Source organism: Lemur catta, chromosome 5, assembly GCF_020740605.2.
Source record: "Lemur catta isolate mLemCat1 chromosome 5, mLemCat1.pri, whole genome shotgun sequence".
Classification (NCBI taxonomy): domain Eukaryota; kingdom Metazoa; phylum Chordata; class Mammalia; order Primates; family Lemuridae; genus Lemur; species Lemur catta.
The window spans coordinates 80,073,198-80,091,546 of record NC_059132.1 but is presented as its reverse complement, the minus strand read 5'-3'; the positions used below and the strand labels follow the sequence as shown (position 1 = coordinate 80,091,546).

The 18,349-nt window shown below is 35.3% G+C and overlaps 1 protein-coding gene across 7 annotated transcripts in view; it reads right to left on the bottom strand.

The window, feature by feature from the left end:
• The window catches only part of RAPGEF2 (Rap guanine nucleotide exchange factor 2), a 239,177-nt gene that overhangs the window by 156,766 nt on the left and 64,062 nt on the right, over window positions 1-18,349 (bottom strand). For all 7 annotated transcript variants that reach the window (XM_045552193.1, XM_045552194.1, XM_045552192.1 and 4 more), the window contains exon 2: window positions 3,161-3,231. In XM_045552193.1, the coding sequence (XP_045408149.1) occupies window positions 3,161-3,231 (71 nt within the window). The remainder of the gene's footprint in view (window positions 1-3,160; window positions 3,232-18,349) is intronic.

Sequence of the window (18,349 nt, the reverse complement as noted above, 5' to 3'; positions counted from 1 at the left end):
AAATCTTGATAAAGTTTCTTATGTGACAAATGTTGTAAATAAATAAGTACCAGATACTTTTGTCTTTAAACTTTGTTAAGGAATGTTTTAGCAAAAGCATATTGATCTTCCCTGATTTCCTAAGGAGTATTATAATCCTAACTTATTCCTTAATGATCTAAAGGTGCCTATAAAATGACAATTACACTCATCCAAAATGCTGAAGAAAACATATATGTATTTCAGCAGGCTCTTGTTTCCACACTAAATAGCCCCAAACAATGGCTCTACTTTTCACAGATTTTTGGTTTCCGCTCCAAACTACAGCATTCTCTTCCCCTTTGGCAAATAATGCTGCTTCTAGTCTGTACAGATTAAAGGGGTACACATTAGAAAAATAGTTTAAATTATGTTGAAAAAATATAGTCTTTAAGTGAAGATCTGAAAACTTTTACATTCGTGAGCTTATAGCAAAATAGTGACATCTATTTTAACTGCTCCCCAACACTGCAGGGAGCTGAAGCTTTCAAATAAATGAAAGCCCCTTTCCCTCCCCTCATGGGAGAACGCTAACATTGCTCTACTGCCCAATACTCAATAAACAAACTGAAAATCTTGATTAAGAGCATTTTTTCCCTAAAATTCGAAAACACTGTTATATGGGAATCTTAACTGAATGTTCTCTATTAATCCCAGGGTGACACCTTTATTTATAAAATTGAAAGAAAATAACTTCTCTAAAGGAGATGTGTATTTCCCAGAAATGGTAACACATAGTTTATCCAAGTCATGGGGCTTATCTGTACCTCTATTTTTGTTATTATGTGGTATCTTGATCTTGTTCTAAAAATGAACTTAAGTCAGTTTAAGCTAATGATTTCCATAAATGTGACTTTTCAACACAAGCACAATAAAATACACATCTTAAAGGCCCCGCCTGTAAGTTCTTCCCAACAAGCAAAACTGTACAGGCTCCAAAACAGACTTTGCAAGGTGTAAATAGACCAAACTATACCCTTGAATTAATCAGGTATTTCTAACCAAAAATTACCTTTGAAACTGCAGAAAGTTGACAGTTCTGAAGCTGGCTGATGGGTGTATGAAACTTCATTGTATCATCATTTCTACTTTTGTAATGAAAATTGCCATAAGTATAAAAATCCTTATTCTATTTCATGGAATTCCTATTATCTAAATAATTTTATAACTACACACTGGAAACATACAAAATATAATCAATGTATCTAAATATTACATGTGTGTAGTTTTATGGGCACAAGGGAGCTGTGTCATTTGTATTTGCATATTATTAATAATTATTTATATTTGCATTTAAGGATTAACCACACTTGATTAAATCAACAATTGCTACTACAGTTTTTTTCTTGGGAAACCTGTCATCACAAAACATAAAATGAAAATTATACACTGTAAAAATTATTCTTGTTCTAATTTGAACCATCTTTTAAAATCCCAATGGTTTTGCCCTTTCTAATAAAACTTGACTGAATTTTTAAACACTTAATCTGCAATCTACTTTAAACGATTTTCATTAAAATTTAATTTTAGAACTACTCAATCCTCTTGATACTTTTTTCAATTAACAACTAAATATGAAATTGACATGCTCACAAATTAATTAGTGTTTAAAGAGTAAAGGGGAAATACATAGAAAAAGTACTCCTTTCATAATTACAAACTGCCAGTGTAACAGAGGTAAAGGTCTGAAAAACAGCAAAATGTTTTTTGATTTGTCTCTTTAAAATCCCCAGTCCTTTTTGAGAATTAAAACCTGCATTCCTGCCCAGGCCAGTAATCAAAGGGACAGGAAAACTGTTTTCTAGCATCTTAAACCACAGGAGATGGCTCAACCTAATTGTCTGGATGAGGGTCATGAGATCAGTCTTCACTGGAGACAAGGTCTACTGAAACCACCAACTATAGCTGAACAATAGCCCGAAGCCATAACATGTGACACTGGTCACACAGACCAGAGCCCAGGAGCCCAAACACCTTTGAAAACCCCCCCTTTAAAAAGCCCTGTACTTTTGCTTAAAGGCAGGATGGTGGTCTTTTGAGATGCTGGTCTGCTGCCCACTTCATTTGCTGGCAAATTAATAAACTTCTCTTTCCTTTTCCTCAAACCACTTGTCCTCATTCTTTGGTCTCACTGATTTGGCCTCAATACAACTAGCTAGAGCTGGAGAAAACAAGACCTTCCTGTTATGTCCTACTTGGTGTTTATATGTTTACTCATCTTCCCAGAGTCCTTTATTTTCTATTCTAATTAAGGCAAATTCACTTCTATTCTTTAATATGAAGCCCAGATAACCATAAATGAAGTTACTGTATCACTGTATAAGAGAATTGTTAAGATTTTTATATGAGTAGACTATATAAAAACAAAAATGGTATAAAGTGTGTTTCCCAGAAAGAGGCAGTCTACTTAAAGCAATAAACGTATTACTACAAAAACCTAGATACTAAAATAATGAACCTGATCATTCTTTGAATAATTAGAAGTGTTCTGTATCCATGTAACAAAACTGCACTTGTATCCCCTACATGGAAGTTCTGTTTCCTAATGTATTTAAGTGCTAAGTAGTAGATTTTTATTTGCCAGTATGGCAAATCGTGCCACTTTTGATATAGTCACCAAGTAGTGTTTATTATTTTCACAGAGACAGACAGACACCAGAGTAGGGGTGGGAGAATATTACTATGATGAAAATGTCAAAAATTATTAGATACAATTGAATGTAATTTTGTAAAACTTGTAAGTACAAGGGCTGGATAAAGCAGAGTTTTCGTAAGTTTTCTTTAAGCCCACTTCTTAGCTATAATAAATGATCATATAAAATTCTAGCATTCACAATAGGAGGAATAAGTTCTAGTGTTCTATAGCACTATATAGGGTGACTATAATTAACAATTGATGTTATATTTTCAAAAAGCTAAATATGTGTTCCCAACGCAAAGAAATGATAAATGTTTGAGGTGATATGCTAATTATCCTAATATGATCATTACACACTATATATATATGCATGTATTGAAATATGCCACTGTACCCCATAAATATGTATAATTATTGTGTCAGCTAAAAATAAAAGCAAAAATTCTAGCATTCTATTATTAAATTAAATTCTATTATTATTAAATTAATATTAAAATGACATACCTAAGTTGATGCTCTCTCAAGTTTGACAAGGCTTCCATACCATGTAAATAGGAGTACACTATTTCCAGATCCTGTTTGAAAAGAAAAGGATAGGAATTATTAGACTTGTCAGGAAAAGAGGTTTCTAAAATAAGTCATTATATCTATAGATCAAATTGAGCTATGGATAGCTTTTTTAAAAAATACATGTTTTCTTAGATATTAAAAATAAACATTAAAAGAAAAGCTGAATTGCACAAATGTCATCCATTACAATTGCTTTGGAGATATGCACAAAACCTACTGAAAATACATAATAAATCAACAAATTAAGGAAAATAAATTCCTCATTAGTTATTTTTTAACCACCTATTTTCTGCCTTTTACATCAAAATAGCAAATCTAACATTTTAATTTCATAGATATCTGCCAATACCATTATTAAATCAAATTTTCTTAGTCAATATAAAATTAATGCACATTATATCAAGAATATACTTAAAAATTGAGTATGAATTCAGTTTTTTTCAGTTCTTACCAAAATGACTTTCCTTATATATAATATTTACATTTAAATATTTTCTTTTAACAAAGGCAACACGCCTTGTTTTCCTAGTTCACACTGCAGTAAATAGAAAAAAAGATCCAAAGTTATTCATGAAAGTTCAGAACAGGTACAAATTCAAAGTCCTATTTATTTTCATATTTAAGAAGCCAGCAAGGAATTAGTATTTTAAGACTCTAATGAACATCTAGGATTACACACAGTTTGTGATAACAAGAATATGAGTGGATATTTACTCCTCCCCTAAATCTTAGTCAAAACTTAAAACAGGCCGGGCGAGGTGGCTCACGCCTGTAATCCTAGCACTCTGGGAGGCCGAGGCGGGTGGATCGCTCGAGGTCAGGAGTTTGAGACCAGCCTGAGTGAGACCCCGTCTCTACTAAAAATAGAAAGAAATTATCTGGACAACTAAAAATATATATAGAAAAAATCAGCCGGGCATGGTGGCGCATGCCTGTAGTCCCAGCTACTCGGGAGGCTGAGGCAGTAGGATCGCTTAAGCCCAGGAGTTTGAGGTTGCTGTGAGCTAGGCTGATGCCACGGCACTCACTCTAGCCCGGGCAACAGAGCGAGACTCTGTCTCAAAAAAACAAAACAAAAAAAAAAACTTAAAACAAAGGTATTTTAAGAAATTTGTAAAATAATCCTCCCCTTTTTTAAGTAACAGCTTTATTGAGTGATAATTCTCATATCATAAAATTTATCCTTTTAAAATTAACTCAGTAGTTTGTTGTACACTCATCACTAATTTCATAGCATTTTCACTATCCTAAGTAAAAACCCCATACCCGTTAGCAGTCATTCTCCATTCCTCCTCACCCCAAGCTCCTGACAACCACTAATCTTTGTTTCTATGAATTTACTATTCTGGACATTTCATGATGGAAACTGCACAATGGAATATATGTATGACCTCTGGGGACTGGCTTCTTTTACTTAGCATAATGCTTTCAAGGTTCATCCATGTTGTAGCATGTATCAGTACTTTCCTTTTTATTGCCAAATAATACTTCATTGTAGATGTATATTACATTTTGTTTATCAACTGGTGGACATGTGTGTTTTTCTCACTTTTGGGCTATTATGAATAATGCTGCTATGAACTCTTGTGTTTAAGTTTTTGTTTGAACACCATTTTCAATTCTCATGGGTATATACCTCCCAGTGAAATTGCTGGTTCACATGGTAACTTTATGTTTAACCCTTTAACGAGCTGCCAAACTGCTTTTCTAAGTGGCTGCACAATTTTATAATCCCACCAGCAACATATGAGAATGCCAATTTCTCTATGCCCTTGCCAAGCACTCGTTATTGTTTTTTGTTTTAACCATCTTACTAGGTGTGAAGTGGTATCTCATTGTGGTTTTGATTTGCATTTCCCTAAGGACTAAGGATGCTGAGCAACTTTTCATGTGCTTTTTGGCCATTTATGTAACTTCTTCAGATAAACCAAGTCTATTCAAATTCTTCGTTTATGTTTTAATCGGGTCATCTTTTTATCAAATTGTAAGAGCCCTTTATATACTCTGGATAGAAGGTCCTTATAATTGGCAAATATTTTCTCCCATTCTGTATACTATCTTTTTACTTACTTGATGGTGTCCTTTTGAAGCACAAAGTTTTAATTTTGATGGAACCCAATTTATTTTTTCTTTTGTTGCATGAGCTTTTAAAGTCATATTTAATAAACCATTACCTAATACAAGGATCATGAAGATTTACTATTAAATTTCCTTCTAAGAATTCTATAGTTTTAGCTCTCACTTTTAGGTCTATGATCTATTTTGAGTTAATTTTTATATGTAGTATGAGATAGGCGTCCAACTTTATTCTTTTGCATGTGGATATCCAGTTGTCCCAGAACCATTTGATGAAAAGATTATTCTCTCGCCCATTCAACTGTACTGGTATGCTTGTTGAAAAAGAATCAATTGGCCATAAATGTCAGAGTTTGTTTCTGGACTCTCAATTCTATTCCCTTGTTCTATGTGTCTATTCTAATGCCAGTGCCACACTGTCTTCATTATGCAGCTTTAAGGTTAAGTTTTCAAATCAGAAAATATAAAGCATTCTAATCTTCTTCTATTTTTTTCAAGATTATTTGGCTCTTTTGCATGCCATGCATCTTCAATCTGAATTTTTGGATCAGCTTATCAATGCATGCAAAAAAACCCAGCTGGGATTTTTAAAAGACTGCACTGAATCTGCAGATCAATTCAGGCAATACTGCCCTCTTGACAATATTAAGTCTCCTGATCCATGATATGGGATGTCTTTCTATTTATTTAGGTCTTCTTTAATTTCTTTCAACATTGTTTTCAACTTTTCAGTGTACAAGTCATACTCCCTTGATTAAATTTAATCCTTTTAATTAAGAAAAAAATTTGTGGCCTTAGGAAAACATTTAAGAATAATTAGAACTCTTGTGCAATTACATTTTATATATTAAGGGCACAGATGATAACAATTCAAACTAACTAGATAAGGAATTGGAAATGTTTTCGAAGAGGATACTAAGAAGGTTTTCAGCCTAAAATATTTCATTATAGTCCTTAAAACAATATTATGGTGTGTTAAGGGGGGAGGGGGAAGACCTGACTTATAATTTTAAATCATCCCAATTTAAAACTTATTAATATTAAGAATTTAAAATGTCACCCTCTGGTGGTCAATTTTCAAATAAACTGACGACCTTTCAATTTACTCATCTGTAGTCTGATACTTCTGAGAAGTCTTTTAAAAATTTAAAGATTGAACTGTAAAAATAGGCCTTATAAATTCAATACAAATAAGAAAGTAGAAACAACCTTTTCCAACATCCAAATAACCAAATGTACATTCCTAAAGCTACTAAATCCCTTCTTTAGAAGCAATCAGACTCCAATCATAATGTTCTATTTGCAGTTAGGGAAACCCAATAAAAATGTCCTAATTAATGAGACTTTTTCTTTCTTTAATGCGTATAATAAAAGGTCCTTCTGGACAATCCTAAAGTTCACATTCTAGTTTAAATGTTATGAATTTGTATAATACTTGCAATCATTACATAGGACAGAAAAACTGTCCTATCATTTCTGAAGAGCTTATATTCTGATTCTAATTTTTAAGTTCAACATTTTATTCACTGAAATACATGTCAACCTGTTACAATCTGCCCAAGGCCTACATGGCTTTTACCTAAGCAAACAGTCTATTTACATTCATTTAACCATTAAGCAAATAAATTTATACTGGCCAAAAAAGTATATTTGGAAAAGTATTAGAAAGAAACAAGATTTTTAAAATCTGTTTCTGGAAAGGAGGGAGAAGTTGAAAAGAAACATTATAGAAGCAAGAATTTGGAAGCTTAGAGACAGAATCAAGGAAGGAATAGCCCTAAAGCCTTAAAAGAGAACAAGTGGTAAACAGGCCTTGAAATAACAAAGTATCTTCTCCTTCAACTAAACCAAACAAACTTAAAATAAAAGGACTGGTTCCTTGATCAAATGTTACTTTATTAATCTGTTGCTTTTTAACAATATGGAATTTCATAGTCGTGTAAGAGTCAGAACACTGAATAAGTTAGCGATGTCATAACACATTATGTCATAACACATTATGTGCGTCAGTATAATACACATGGACTTAACAATATTGAGTATGAATGTATAATTCATATGATTAATAGAATATATGGATAATCACCATTACTTCTTTATCTTAAGACAATATGTATAACTTGCAAATTAAATAAGATTGTTGATTAGTTAATAAAAATATGGAACAATGGAATATTACCTCCTTATAATTCACTGACATAAATGCATGAGTTAGGAAGTTGTTGCTGAGCCTGCATCATAAAAATTAGAGAGTAAAGGAAAGAGACGATAGACATTGTTACACTATTACTACGTGACCTAATTAAAGCAGTTTTTCCTTCTGTATGTATGTACCTGCATATAAGACATTCGCACCTCACATCATCATGATGTATTTGGCGGAGTACTTTTAAATATGTGTATTCAGGCAATACACAACCTGAAAATCCTGTGTTTCATGTGAGTATTTTATATATCTAGCCAGATTAAAAACTTCTTAAATGAATTCAATAATTAGGGTCAGAGTTTCTTCTATTACTCTTACAGTAAGTCATCCCAAGAGAAACTTCCTTTAAACGGCAGATGCCACAAGAAGCTTAGAAACTAGGAGAGCAGACAACATTATTCCACAGTATTCTGTGAAATGGCAGGCAGTATTGTCAAGCTTGAAGTAGATGACTTTACACATAGATTGTATCTAAACTTGAGATTTCTTCATTGTAGCTAACAGGAGTGGTAAGAAATTGATGTCTAGATGGCAGGCAACAAACAAGTGATGTTTCACTATGCAATATGAACATGACCATCACAGATCTGGGTATGAAGAAAAAACAGAGAAATTATATATGGCAAAGGCATTGAGAAATCTCTGCTCTCCCACCCTAAGGAATGAAAGAAAGTTGACTAAAGATAAGCAAAAGAAACGCAAACCAAAGAAAGGAAGAATCCGTAATCTGTGTTTAACTTTCTTTAATAAAGAGCCCAGTAGCCAAATATTAAGTTTACCAGTGACTACAGACTGCATAGGTAAACAGCACTGAAAGGTAAAAAGGAAAATAAGTTTTCTTCTCCTTTCCTGGAACAAGGTGGACTTAATCATATTCTGAAATAGGCAAATATTGCCTTTTCAATCCTATCAACTTTTTCTAAAACTCTCTCGACAAGGTGTCCAGAGATTTCACATTAGCTAAGCCATGCACAAGTCACTATGCCCTGGGGTGAAAATTAAAGGGCAGGCAACCTGAACACAGATGCAGGTGTGAATGATCAATCAGTGGGAGCCCTAGAACTATCTTCCTCGAATTCTTTGCTGGCATTTGCACTTCCAAAGTCCAAACAAATCTCTGAGTGGTATGACATTTCAGGCAGCACAACCGAGAGAAACGCAATGTATCAGCAGCATGAGGGAAGGAGACAGGGGGCACCAGAGGCCACTGCAAAGCAATCCGGCTCTGCACTGCTGGGAACCACCCCCACTCCCTGCCTGCCTGCAGTCCTCACCCCTGTTTCTCTTCCTTCACTTCTGTCTCAACCTTTACTTCCCCTTAGTGTTGGCCTTTATCAAAATAATCTACTAAATGGCATGGAAATGCCTCTACCCAGCAAGGAAACAAAAAGTACGGGTGAGGTACTGAGGAAGCTCTGCTCCCCAAATCAACCTGAAATGCGCAACCACAGGGAAAACCAGACATGCGGCCTCACAGAGCAAGACTTTGTCTTAAGACGCCCAAGGAAAAAGTATGGCCTTCAGGGAGTCGTATTCTTAGATTCTAATTCTTTTTTTCTCTACATAAACAAGAGACATATTCATAGAATGAACTATGCTTCAACAAACTTGACTACAGAAAAAAAAATGCTGGAGAGTTAAATCCCCTAGAGCATTTCAATTTCCATTTTTGTCAAGAAACTATGACATGCAAACTGAGAAATTTCTAACCTCCCCAACTGTACTTCCCAAGACAAATAAAATTCACATGACTATTAGTATTATAAAGGACCCTGAAAAAATGCAAGCTATTTTTCCCCCAAATTCTCTAGTCATTGAGCACAAACAGGAACATATTGCTCTAGCCAGGAAGCAGCATTTTTTTAGAACAATAAGCCTTTCGTTCTACTCTAGGAAGGACATCCTTCTTTCAAAATTAGATGCTATTTGAAAGCAGATCAAAGTTATAAAACCACTATAGCCCAGAAGACAAAGATATTGACACTCTAATTGGAATTAAAGTTTTCCCATAAAAAAACAGACTTTTTTTTTTTTTTTGCCCCAAATGTAAACCAGGTTCAAAACCCAAAAGCATCCTCTAAGTGGTTTAGGAGAGTTACTGTTCACCCCCTAACCAAAGTCAACCCTCTTGCTCAGTCTGTAATCACAATACACACCTAATGGGAAAGAAGTGAGAAGGAAAGCACTCCACATCTTGGGCTCTATCTCTAATTTCTCCTTAGAGACTCATTCAGAATATGCAATAGGCCTCATGGCAAACTTAAAATTCACTTAAAACTAGGTTTCAATTTCATTTGTTTGCTAGCATCAAGATTTCACTAATAACATCCAGCAAATTTTAGTACGGTCTTCGGAGAACTAAGAGAAGATAACTATTCCTCCATCTCCTTCCCCCACTGCCTGCCCACACCATATGTTGGTGCACTCGCTCCCGTCCTCTGCAGACTCCTTGCTGCTGTACACAACAAAAAATAATGAAGAGGGGATTATTTTGCACTGCACAGAGAGAAAGAATATATATCTCTTCTTCCTTTAAAATGAGTTTTGTTTTATATATGAGCTGTATATTTAACTATATTTGGAAGTAGATTGATTCCTTTTAAAAGGACTCTATCTCAATTATCAAGGAACTGAGGCCAAGACTGTGTGACAATTAGCAGGCCTGTAGAGGTTGCAGCCTAAGTGGTAAATGTCGATAGATTTAAACACAAGGAGGACGAGAGAAGCACCATATCTTGCTTAAAGTAGCAGCAGTCACAAGGCCAGAAACTGTCTTGACTGTACTGTACTAACTCTAGCATATCCTTCCTTGTGGATTCATCAGAGAAGAACCTGGAAAGACAGAAATGGAATTTATCCTTCTGGGCAAAATATCACTACAATGAATTAGAGAGTTATATCTTGAACATTATTAATAAGGGGGTTAAAAGCTACATTATCCAAGGCTGAAACTCATGTCTACAATCAAATGGGGGGGAGGGGCAGAAAGACAGAAGTTCTACAAGTTCCTTTGTGTTTACTGATATAATGGTTAAAAGTTTTATTTAGGAAACTTCACACTAAAACATATAAAAGAGCCATCCTAAGAAGGCAAGGGATGTAATGGAAAGAATATGGGCTTTGGAGTCAGATGGTGCAGACTTGAATTCCTGGTCCTCATCGGTCCCTAGCTGTGTGTCCCATGTCTAAGGCTGTGTGGCTGAAATTAACACATAATTTCACAACAACACATGGCACGTGTAGATCCTCAAAAAACTGTAGTTGAGTTTACTATGAGATCTGAATACAAACTCAAGTAATCCTAAGAACACAAAATTTAAAATATTCCTGAAGTAGTTACTATATATAATCATAATTTTTATAAAGGCATCCTTTTAGAATATATCTGTATCCCCAAAAAGTCAAATGACTTATTTATCAAATAGAAAGGGCCCCTAAATTGTCTGCTTTATAAATACCCACAGACTCTCTACCTTAAAAAATTCCTTAAAATATTTACATTTCAATTTTAAAATTATAAGAGGCTTCCCACAAGTTTCAAGCCACATTGGAGTTACTAAAACTGTCTTTGAAGGACTAATTTATTTTGCCACCATTCTTGGATATTTGTTCATCTGTGGATGATATTAAAAAACAAATTGAAGTGTTATGTAATATTTTCTTCTAAAATATATTCACATTACAACTAATATACAATTTTGAAGTATAATTTGAAGAAAACCTGTTACATTGAATTAATTCAATATAAAAACAGAAAAACAGCATTTTGTTAGGTTAATTAATTCAATATAACAAATAGAACAACAGCATTTTGTTAGGTTAATTCTTCTAAAACACTGCTTTTTGCAGTATCTCCCAAAATGACCCCCACAGAACCTTGTTGTGTACAATATCGTATAACACGTATTTCTAGCAGGTTCACAAACCACATAGAGACTAACTTTAGCCTAAAACTCCCCAAATGAACCTCACCTGTCTTCGTTGCTGTTTGAGTTGGGAGCAGAGGATACCTATTACCTCCAGAGCACATACTTGTCAACACATTCAAACCACCTGTTTCCGAGGCTCCCCACACTGGAATGAAGCCCAAACACCAATACTCACCTACCCTTTCCAGAGAATGACCAGCAATCTAACACAGTGTCCCTTAAAACACACTCCTCCCTATCCCTGGTGAGCAGCAGTGACCACCTCACTTCTCAGCCACTGAGCTTCTTACTGCCTTTACCACTCATGCTTGGCCCTTCACATGTGTTCTGTGTAGTCACTTTACTTTCCAGGGTTTATACTTTATCTCCTCAATCAAAGAACAACCATCTTTAACAAAGACATTGCCTTTTCTTACACCTCTTTCTAATCTCTGCATCTAGCAGCAGACTGTGGATGCACTGGGTACAAGGAAAGGCAAGGGCAACGTTCCTGCTGGGGGTGGGGGTATGCACCACCCTAAGGTGAGCACTCCCTGAAAACAGGGAGAGAAGGAAACGGAGGGAATGTGTTTTCAATCTTGGTGCTCAGCGCCTCGGAAAATTCATACCTACAGAGGCTGACGCTGAGACAATTCTGTAAATAACCACAAGGTGGCAGACCAGACCAACAGTCCTTCCCTAGAACCCAAAAACTCAGTAATTGGTCTCACAGGCACACACATCCATTGCACAGAGATCTGGCTCTTTAAAGCATTTTTAAGATCATCTCAAAGAATATGATGATTCCTTTCTCTTCATGCCCCTAAAGAAAAGGGGCAGGGAGGGGGGACAAGTCCATCAGCACCCCTATTAAACCTGTTCAATTTCTATTGTCCCTAGCAGGGAAATTTTTATTTTAAACCAGCCTCCCCATCCTACACACCTTTGTAAAGCACCAGAGCAATTCCAAATGTCAGTTCACTAGACCGTTGGGGCATTTTGAGCCATCCCAGTTACTCATACCTGAGAGAGTGAAGTCATCACGTACTTTTGGAAAATGCAGGAAAAAAAAAACCCATGGTAGAGTGTATGGTTTTCAATAACATTCTTACATATGTTCTTAAACAACTATTTTAACCCTAAATCATATGAAGGCAAAATACTGTTTCTGATCTTACTGATTTATACCCAAAAGAAAAACAATCCTCCAGGATTGTTTCATTCATTAAAATTCACATGTCAAAGCCCAGGAAAACCTGGTAATCACACTACTGGCCATCTATGATAAGGCCCTGATATATTTCCTCAGCCTTAGGATCTCAAGCATTGTAATTTTATGACACACATGTATGGAGAATTCCAGAAGTAAAAGATAAATATTCAAGCTATTCCCTGTTTGTCTAAAATTTCCTCAGGTGTTTTCCATTGAAAAATGAATTCTTTATAATTCTTTTAAAATTGTTTTTGAACAATTCATAAACTTGAGACAAAAGTAACTATACAGTAATGAGCTCATGAATTAATCATGAAAATTACACAATGGACTTGTGAGTTACAACAAAACACTCCCTTGTCCCATATTCCTCCTTTACTTCAAGTTGGTGTCAAGGAGCCGCCATGCCTGCCCACGCCAGGAGTCATGTGCCGAGAGAGAAGCTGAAGAAGATAGAAAGTACTTCATAAATTCTAAGGGACAGATGAAGCATCACCTATAATCTTCATTTTCAAAGAAGAATTTCTTCAATTCTCATTGAAGAAAATGCAAGCGTTAAATGATAGAGGAGAAGTCACAAGGCAGTTTTTATGATCACTAAATGTGCAGTGTTGTATTAAGCAACTTAAAATACAAATTACACACTGTATTCATTGTCATGTCCTTGGGGGAAATAATCATGTAAGCAACTTTCATTTGTGAAGATTAAAATTCCTCATTAGAAGAGCCAACAATTTAGTTTTAACAAAAAACTCATCTTGTGAACAAATAATATCAAATGTCCAACTCAGTCCACAATTCTTGTTTTCAAGAGTCAGTATAAATATTTCCCCTTGAGAACAATGCATTACACTATCAAGCCTACTGCGTCCCAGAATTCGCATCTCTTAGGCAGCAAGAAGAATAAATTTAACAAAAGATATCTTTATTTTAAAAGTAACTATATTATTTTAATAGACTCTAAGACTGCAAAATTTGTAGTCAAATTTTAATTTCACATGTGTAGATTAACACATTAAAAAATTATTTGCACTGGTTTTTACTCTCCATCATTAAAGCTAGCAGGCTGTGGACGATTACATTTTAATTTAACATTTGATTCAGTAAAAAAAAAAAAAAAAAAAAAAAAGACCAGAAGTGTAAATTGTATACACATAGAGACACAAAGACACAGACACAAACACATACACACTCTAATAAAATGATTCCTGGACAACCTTTGATTTCAATTTTTTAAAAAAGTCAACCAAACACCCTTCCCCTAAATTTTCCTCCAAACAATACAGTTAAAACTTTCAGCTTGGTGTTCAACTCATTTCCCAAACACAGTCTGGCTCTGGTTAAACCTTGTAGAAACCTTGCTGAGACGGGGGTGGGCAGAGGGGGGCTGCCATATATCACTGAACTTCTATCTCTGCAACAGGGGACTACGGAGTCTACACAAATCACCCTCAGGAAGCCTCAAGTTTCTAACACCGACCCAATTCCAGAGGCACAACCAACTGTACTCATTTTAAACTGTTCACTACACAAACCTCAACAGTTCTACAGTGGTAGAGTTTAGACAGTCTTAATAAAAGCAAACCAGAACGGGTCACTAAGGACACAGGCTCTTTATTGCCTCTTAGCAAAAAAGGAAGCACTCTCTGAATGGAAGCAGGTTTTAAATATAGAAAACTTCATTGCAGCCATTTTTCTAGGACAAAAGACAAAAATAATTTGACATCTGTTTTTCCCATCTTGAATGTTTTACTGAGGAGTCAACCACCAATAGTATTACTTATTCTCAAATTTTATATTTCTCAAGAGGATGAGAGAAGCAAGTGAGAATATTCCACATCTGTAATTAAAGCCTTCCACCTTTATTGGTCAGAAATGAGTTAAAATGCTAAAGAAATTTTAGGTACTATTCAGAATTGGCCTCTTTCAGACCTATCCGTAAAAGACGGAGGGGAAGAGAAGTGGGACCGTTTAAGCATCCGACCGGATAAACACTTGGGGAAAGGGTGCGGGAGGAACAGTCATAGAACAAGAAGTACATTACTGAATGTTTTGAAGAAGAAATCAGGGACTTTTAAAATATGTATGTTATATATATTTTCTACTAAGTGCTCCACTAGAAATGATAGCAGGTTGGTCATAGTTTCCGAAGTATCCCACCTTTCAATTCATGCTTTGAATTCTCCTTCAAAGCTAAAATCTAACATTTTTACTTACCCTACTAATAAGTGTTTTACCTCTCCCACTCACAGAGGATGTAGCATGCATGCATTACAGCTTAAATGTGTACATCTGATTTATAGGACAGACTCCATCTCATTCATAAATAAAGAGACCTCTGCCTTCAGGACAGAAACACTCTAACCTTGCACCCCCAACATCTAAAGCCCTCAGATCATCACTACCAAGATCCTCCAGAAGTCAGAAGAAAGCCAAGAGCCCTTGGTGTGGTGAGTGATCCTCCTCAGCAGGCAATTACCGCAGAGCAGCCACCACGATGAGAAAGGGAGAGAAGGAGGAAAGGTAGGACAATGGTTCCCACTCCACATTTCCTAAACACTTGTATATAACGTAAAACGTGTGTTGCTTCACAGCCAGTGTTACAAAGGGTGGCTGGGGTTTGTCTATCAGCTACTATATCCTAGAACTACAGGATCCATACAAGAAGAAGGAAAAGGACACTGTAAACTCTTTTCCTGGTAAAGGACACATTTCAAAGAAGGTTAGTGCAAGGGTTCCAAATGTAGGTCCAACAGGAAAATTTTCATCATCAGTATGTGGCAAAATGAGAGAGCAAAGACAATGGGGTGAGATCTTTGATGAGCTAAATGTATTCGATTTAAAGTGCTCTTCTTTATTAATAGGACCACAAACCTCCCTTTTCTTTTGCCCTTATGTCATTAGAAATTACATTGATACTAGATAGTAGTTCATTGTTTTGCCTATTATCATTAATAGAAGAAATTTTATAATTGTCCATCTTATGTTGATATCCTAGTTCTTGAATGATATTTGGAGAAGGCAATGCTTGATGAAATCCAAAAACTTGGAACACTAGTGTCTCTGACACCTACTTGGGCAATTTTACTAATGTGCAGGTGGGGTGACTGCAAATTTCCAAAGTTATTTACCTCCAATTTCCAGCTCTTACTCTCTGTATCAAAACTTTCCAGAGAAAAGCATTCTAGGTATTTTGACCTTCCCCAAAGTAAGATTTTTTTTACTTAAAAAATTTTAAGAGACATTTCTTTTACATTAAAGAAATCTCTAAAACTTCTGGTAGAATTCCGGGCCTTGGAACAGATGGAAAATTTGTAGGAAATGTGGGAAGATGTTTGGGCAGGGGAGGTAATCAGAGTGCACCATGCCAGCAAACTCCCCTAAGTACTCTCTGCTTGCCAGGCCACTGGGCTAAGATTATGAGCCACTGGAGCCACAAGTCCCAAATTCAGAACCAGAGTCTGCCATTGACCAGCTCTGCATCCCTGAACAGTCACTCAATCTCTCTGGGGCTCAGTTTCTTCACCAGCAAAATGAAGATAATAACACTATTACGATTTTTGCAAAGTGCTTCAACAGGGCCCTGGCACATAGTAAGCACTTTCTATTTTGAGCACTGGCTACCATTATTATTCAACTTTTAATGGCAATTATGAATATCTAAGGGGGAGGGATGTCTCAGGGTAAAGGAGACACCAGTAATTCTCTGGTATCGGCCAAGATTGTTTCAGGCTGTAGAGACCTCCCACAACATACTGAGAACAGCATTTTAGTTTTTCATTTTTGTTTTCTTACTTAGATAATTCCTACATAATTTCTGCTTTTAAAGTAAAATACAGTGTACTCTACACTCTAATAGCAGACAGTTTAATAAGTAGACAACGGAACAGAACAGAAAGCCCAGAAATAAATCTACCATTTATGGTCAACTGATTCTCAGCAAAGGTGCCAAGAACACACAAAGGGGAAAAGGACAGTATCTTCAGTAAGTGTTGAGAAAACTGGACATCTAAATGCAGAAGACTAAAATTAGACCCTTATCTCATACCATATACAAAAATCAACTCAAAATGGATTAAAGACTTAAATGTAAGACCTGAAACTGTAAAACTACTACAAGCAGAAAAGCTCCACGACATTGGTCTGGGCAATGATTTTGGATATGACCCCCAAAACACAGGCAACAAAATCAAAAATAGACAAATGTCCTTACATAAACTAAAAAGCTTCTGTACAGCCAAGAGACTAAAGAGACAACCTATGAGATGAAAGAAAATACAGTCGTCCCTCAGTATCCATGGGGGGGTGGTGCCAGGACCCGCCCTCGAGAATTTTCCTTAAATAAAATGGCATAGCATTTGTATATAACCTAGACACATCCTCCCATATAGTTGAAATCGTCTCTAGATTACTTATAATACCTAATACGATGTAAATGCTACATAAAGTTGTTATACTGTATTATCTTTTTTATTTATATTAGTTTTTATTGTTGTATTGTTATTTTTATTGTTTTTTGAAATTATTTTTGATCTATAATTGGTTGAATCTGCAGGTCCAAAACCCAGGGATATGGAGAGCCAGCTGTATTGGCAAACCATATATCTGACAAGGAGTTAATATCCAAAATATATAAGAAACAACTCAATAGCAAGAAAACAACCCAATTAAAAACAGGAAGAGAACTTGAATAGATGTTTCTCAAAAGCAGACATACAAATGGCCAACAGGTATATGAAAAAATGTTCACATCACTAATATCAGGAAAATGCAAATTGAAAGCACCATAAGATATCAACTCACACCTGTTAGAATGGCTGTTAACAAAAAACACAACAAGTGTTGGAGAGGATGTGAAGAAAAGAGAAACACTGCTCACTGTTGGTGGGAATATAAATTAGTACAGCCATTATGGAAAGCAATATGGAGGCTCCTCAAGAAATTAAAAGGAGAACTACCATATGATCCAGCAATCCCACTACTGGGTATATAGTCAAAGGAAATGAAATTAGTATGTAGACAACGTATGTGTACTCCCATGTTCACTGCAGCATTATTCATAATAACTAAGATGTAAGATGGATTCAAGCTAAGTGTCCATAAACTATGGATAAAGAAAATATACACACACACACATATAATGGAGTACTATTCAACCTTAAGAGAAAAAAAAGAAGGAAATCCTGTCATTTGTGACAATATAAATGAAACTGGAGGATATCATGTTAAGTGAAATAAGTCAAATACCACATGATCTAACCTATATGTGGAATTGAGAAAAGTTAAACTCAAAGAAGCAGAAGTAGAATGGTGGTTATGGATGGGAATGTGAGGAGATATTGGCTACAGGATACAAAATTTCAGTTACATAGGAGGAATAAGTTCAAGATATCTAATGTACAACAAGGTTTCTATAGTTAATAACAATATATTGTATACTTAAGAAAATTACTTAGAGTAAATTTTAAGTATTCTCACCACAAAAAAAGATGTGTGGTAATGCATATGTTAATTAGCTCAATTCAGCCATTCCACAATGTATACATATTTCAAAACATCATGTAAACCATAAATATACACAATTCTTGTGTGTCAATTTAAAAAGTAAACTTTTTAAAAAGTAGAGAACAGCAGGATTTAAAATGTAATAAGGAATCTTTTATTAAATACAATCTATACTTTTCCTAACACAAACGACAACTTCTATTTAGTCTCAAATT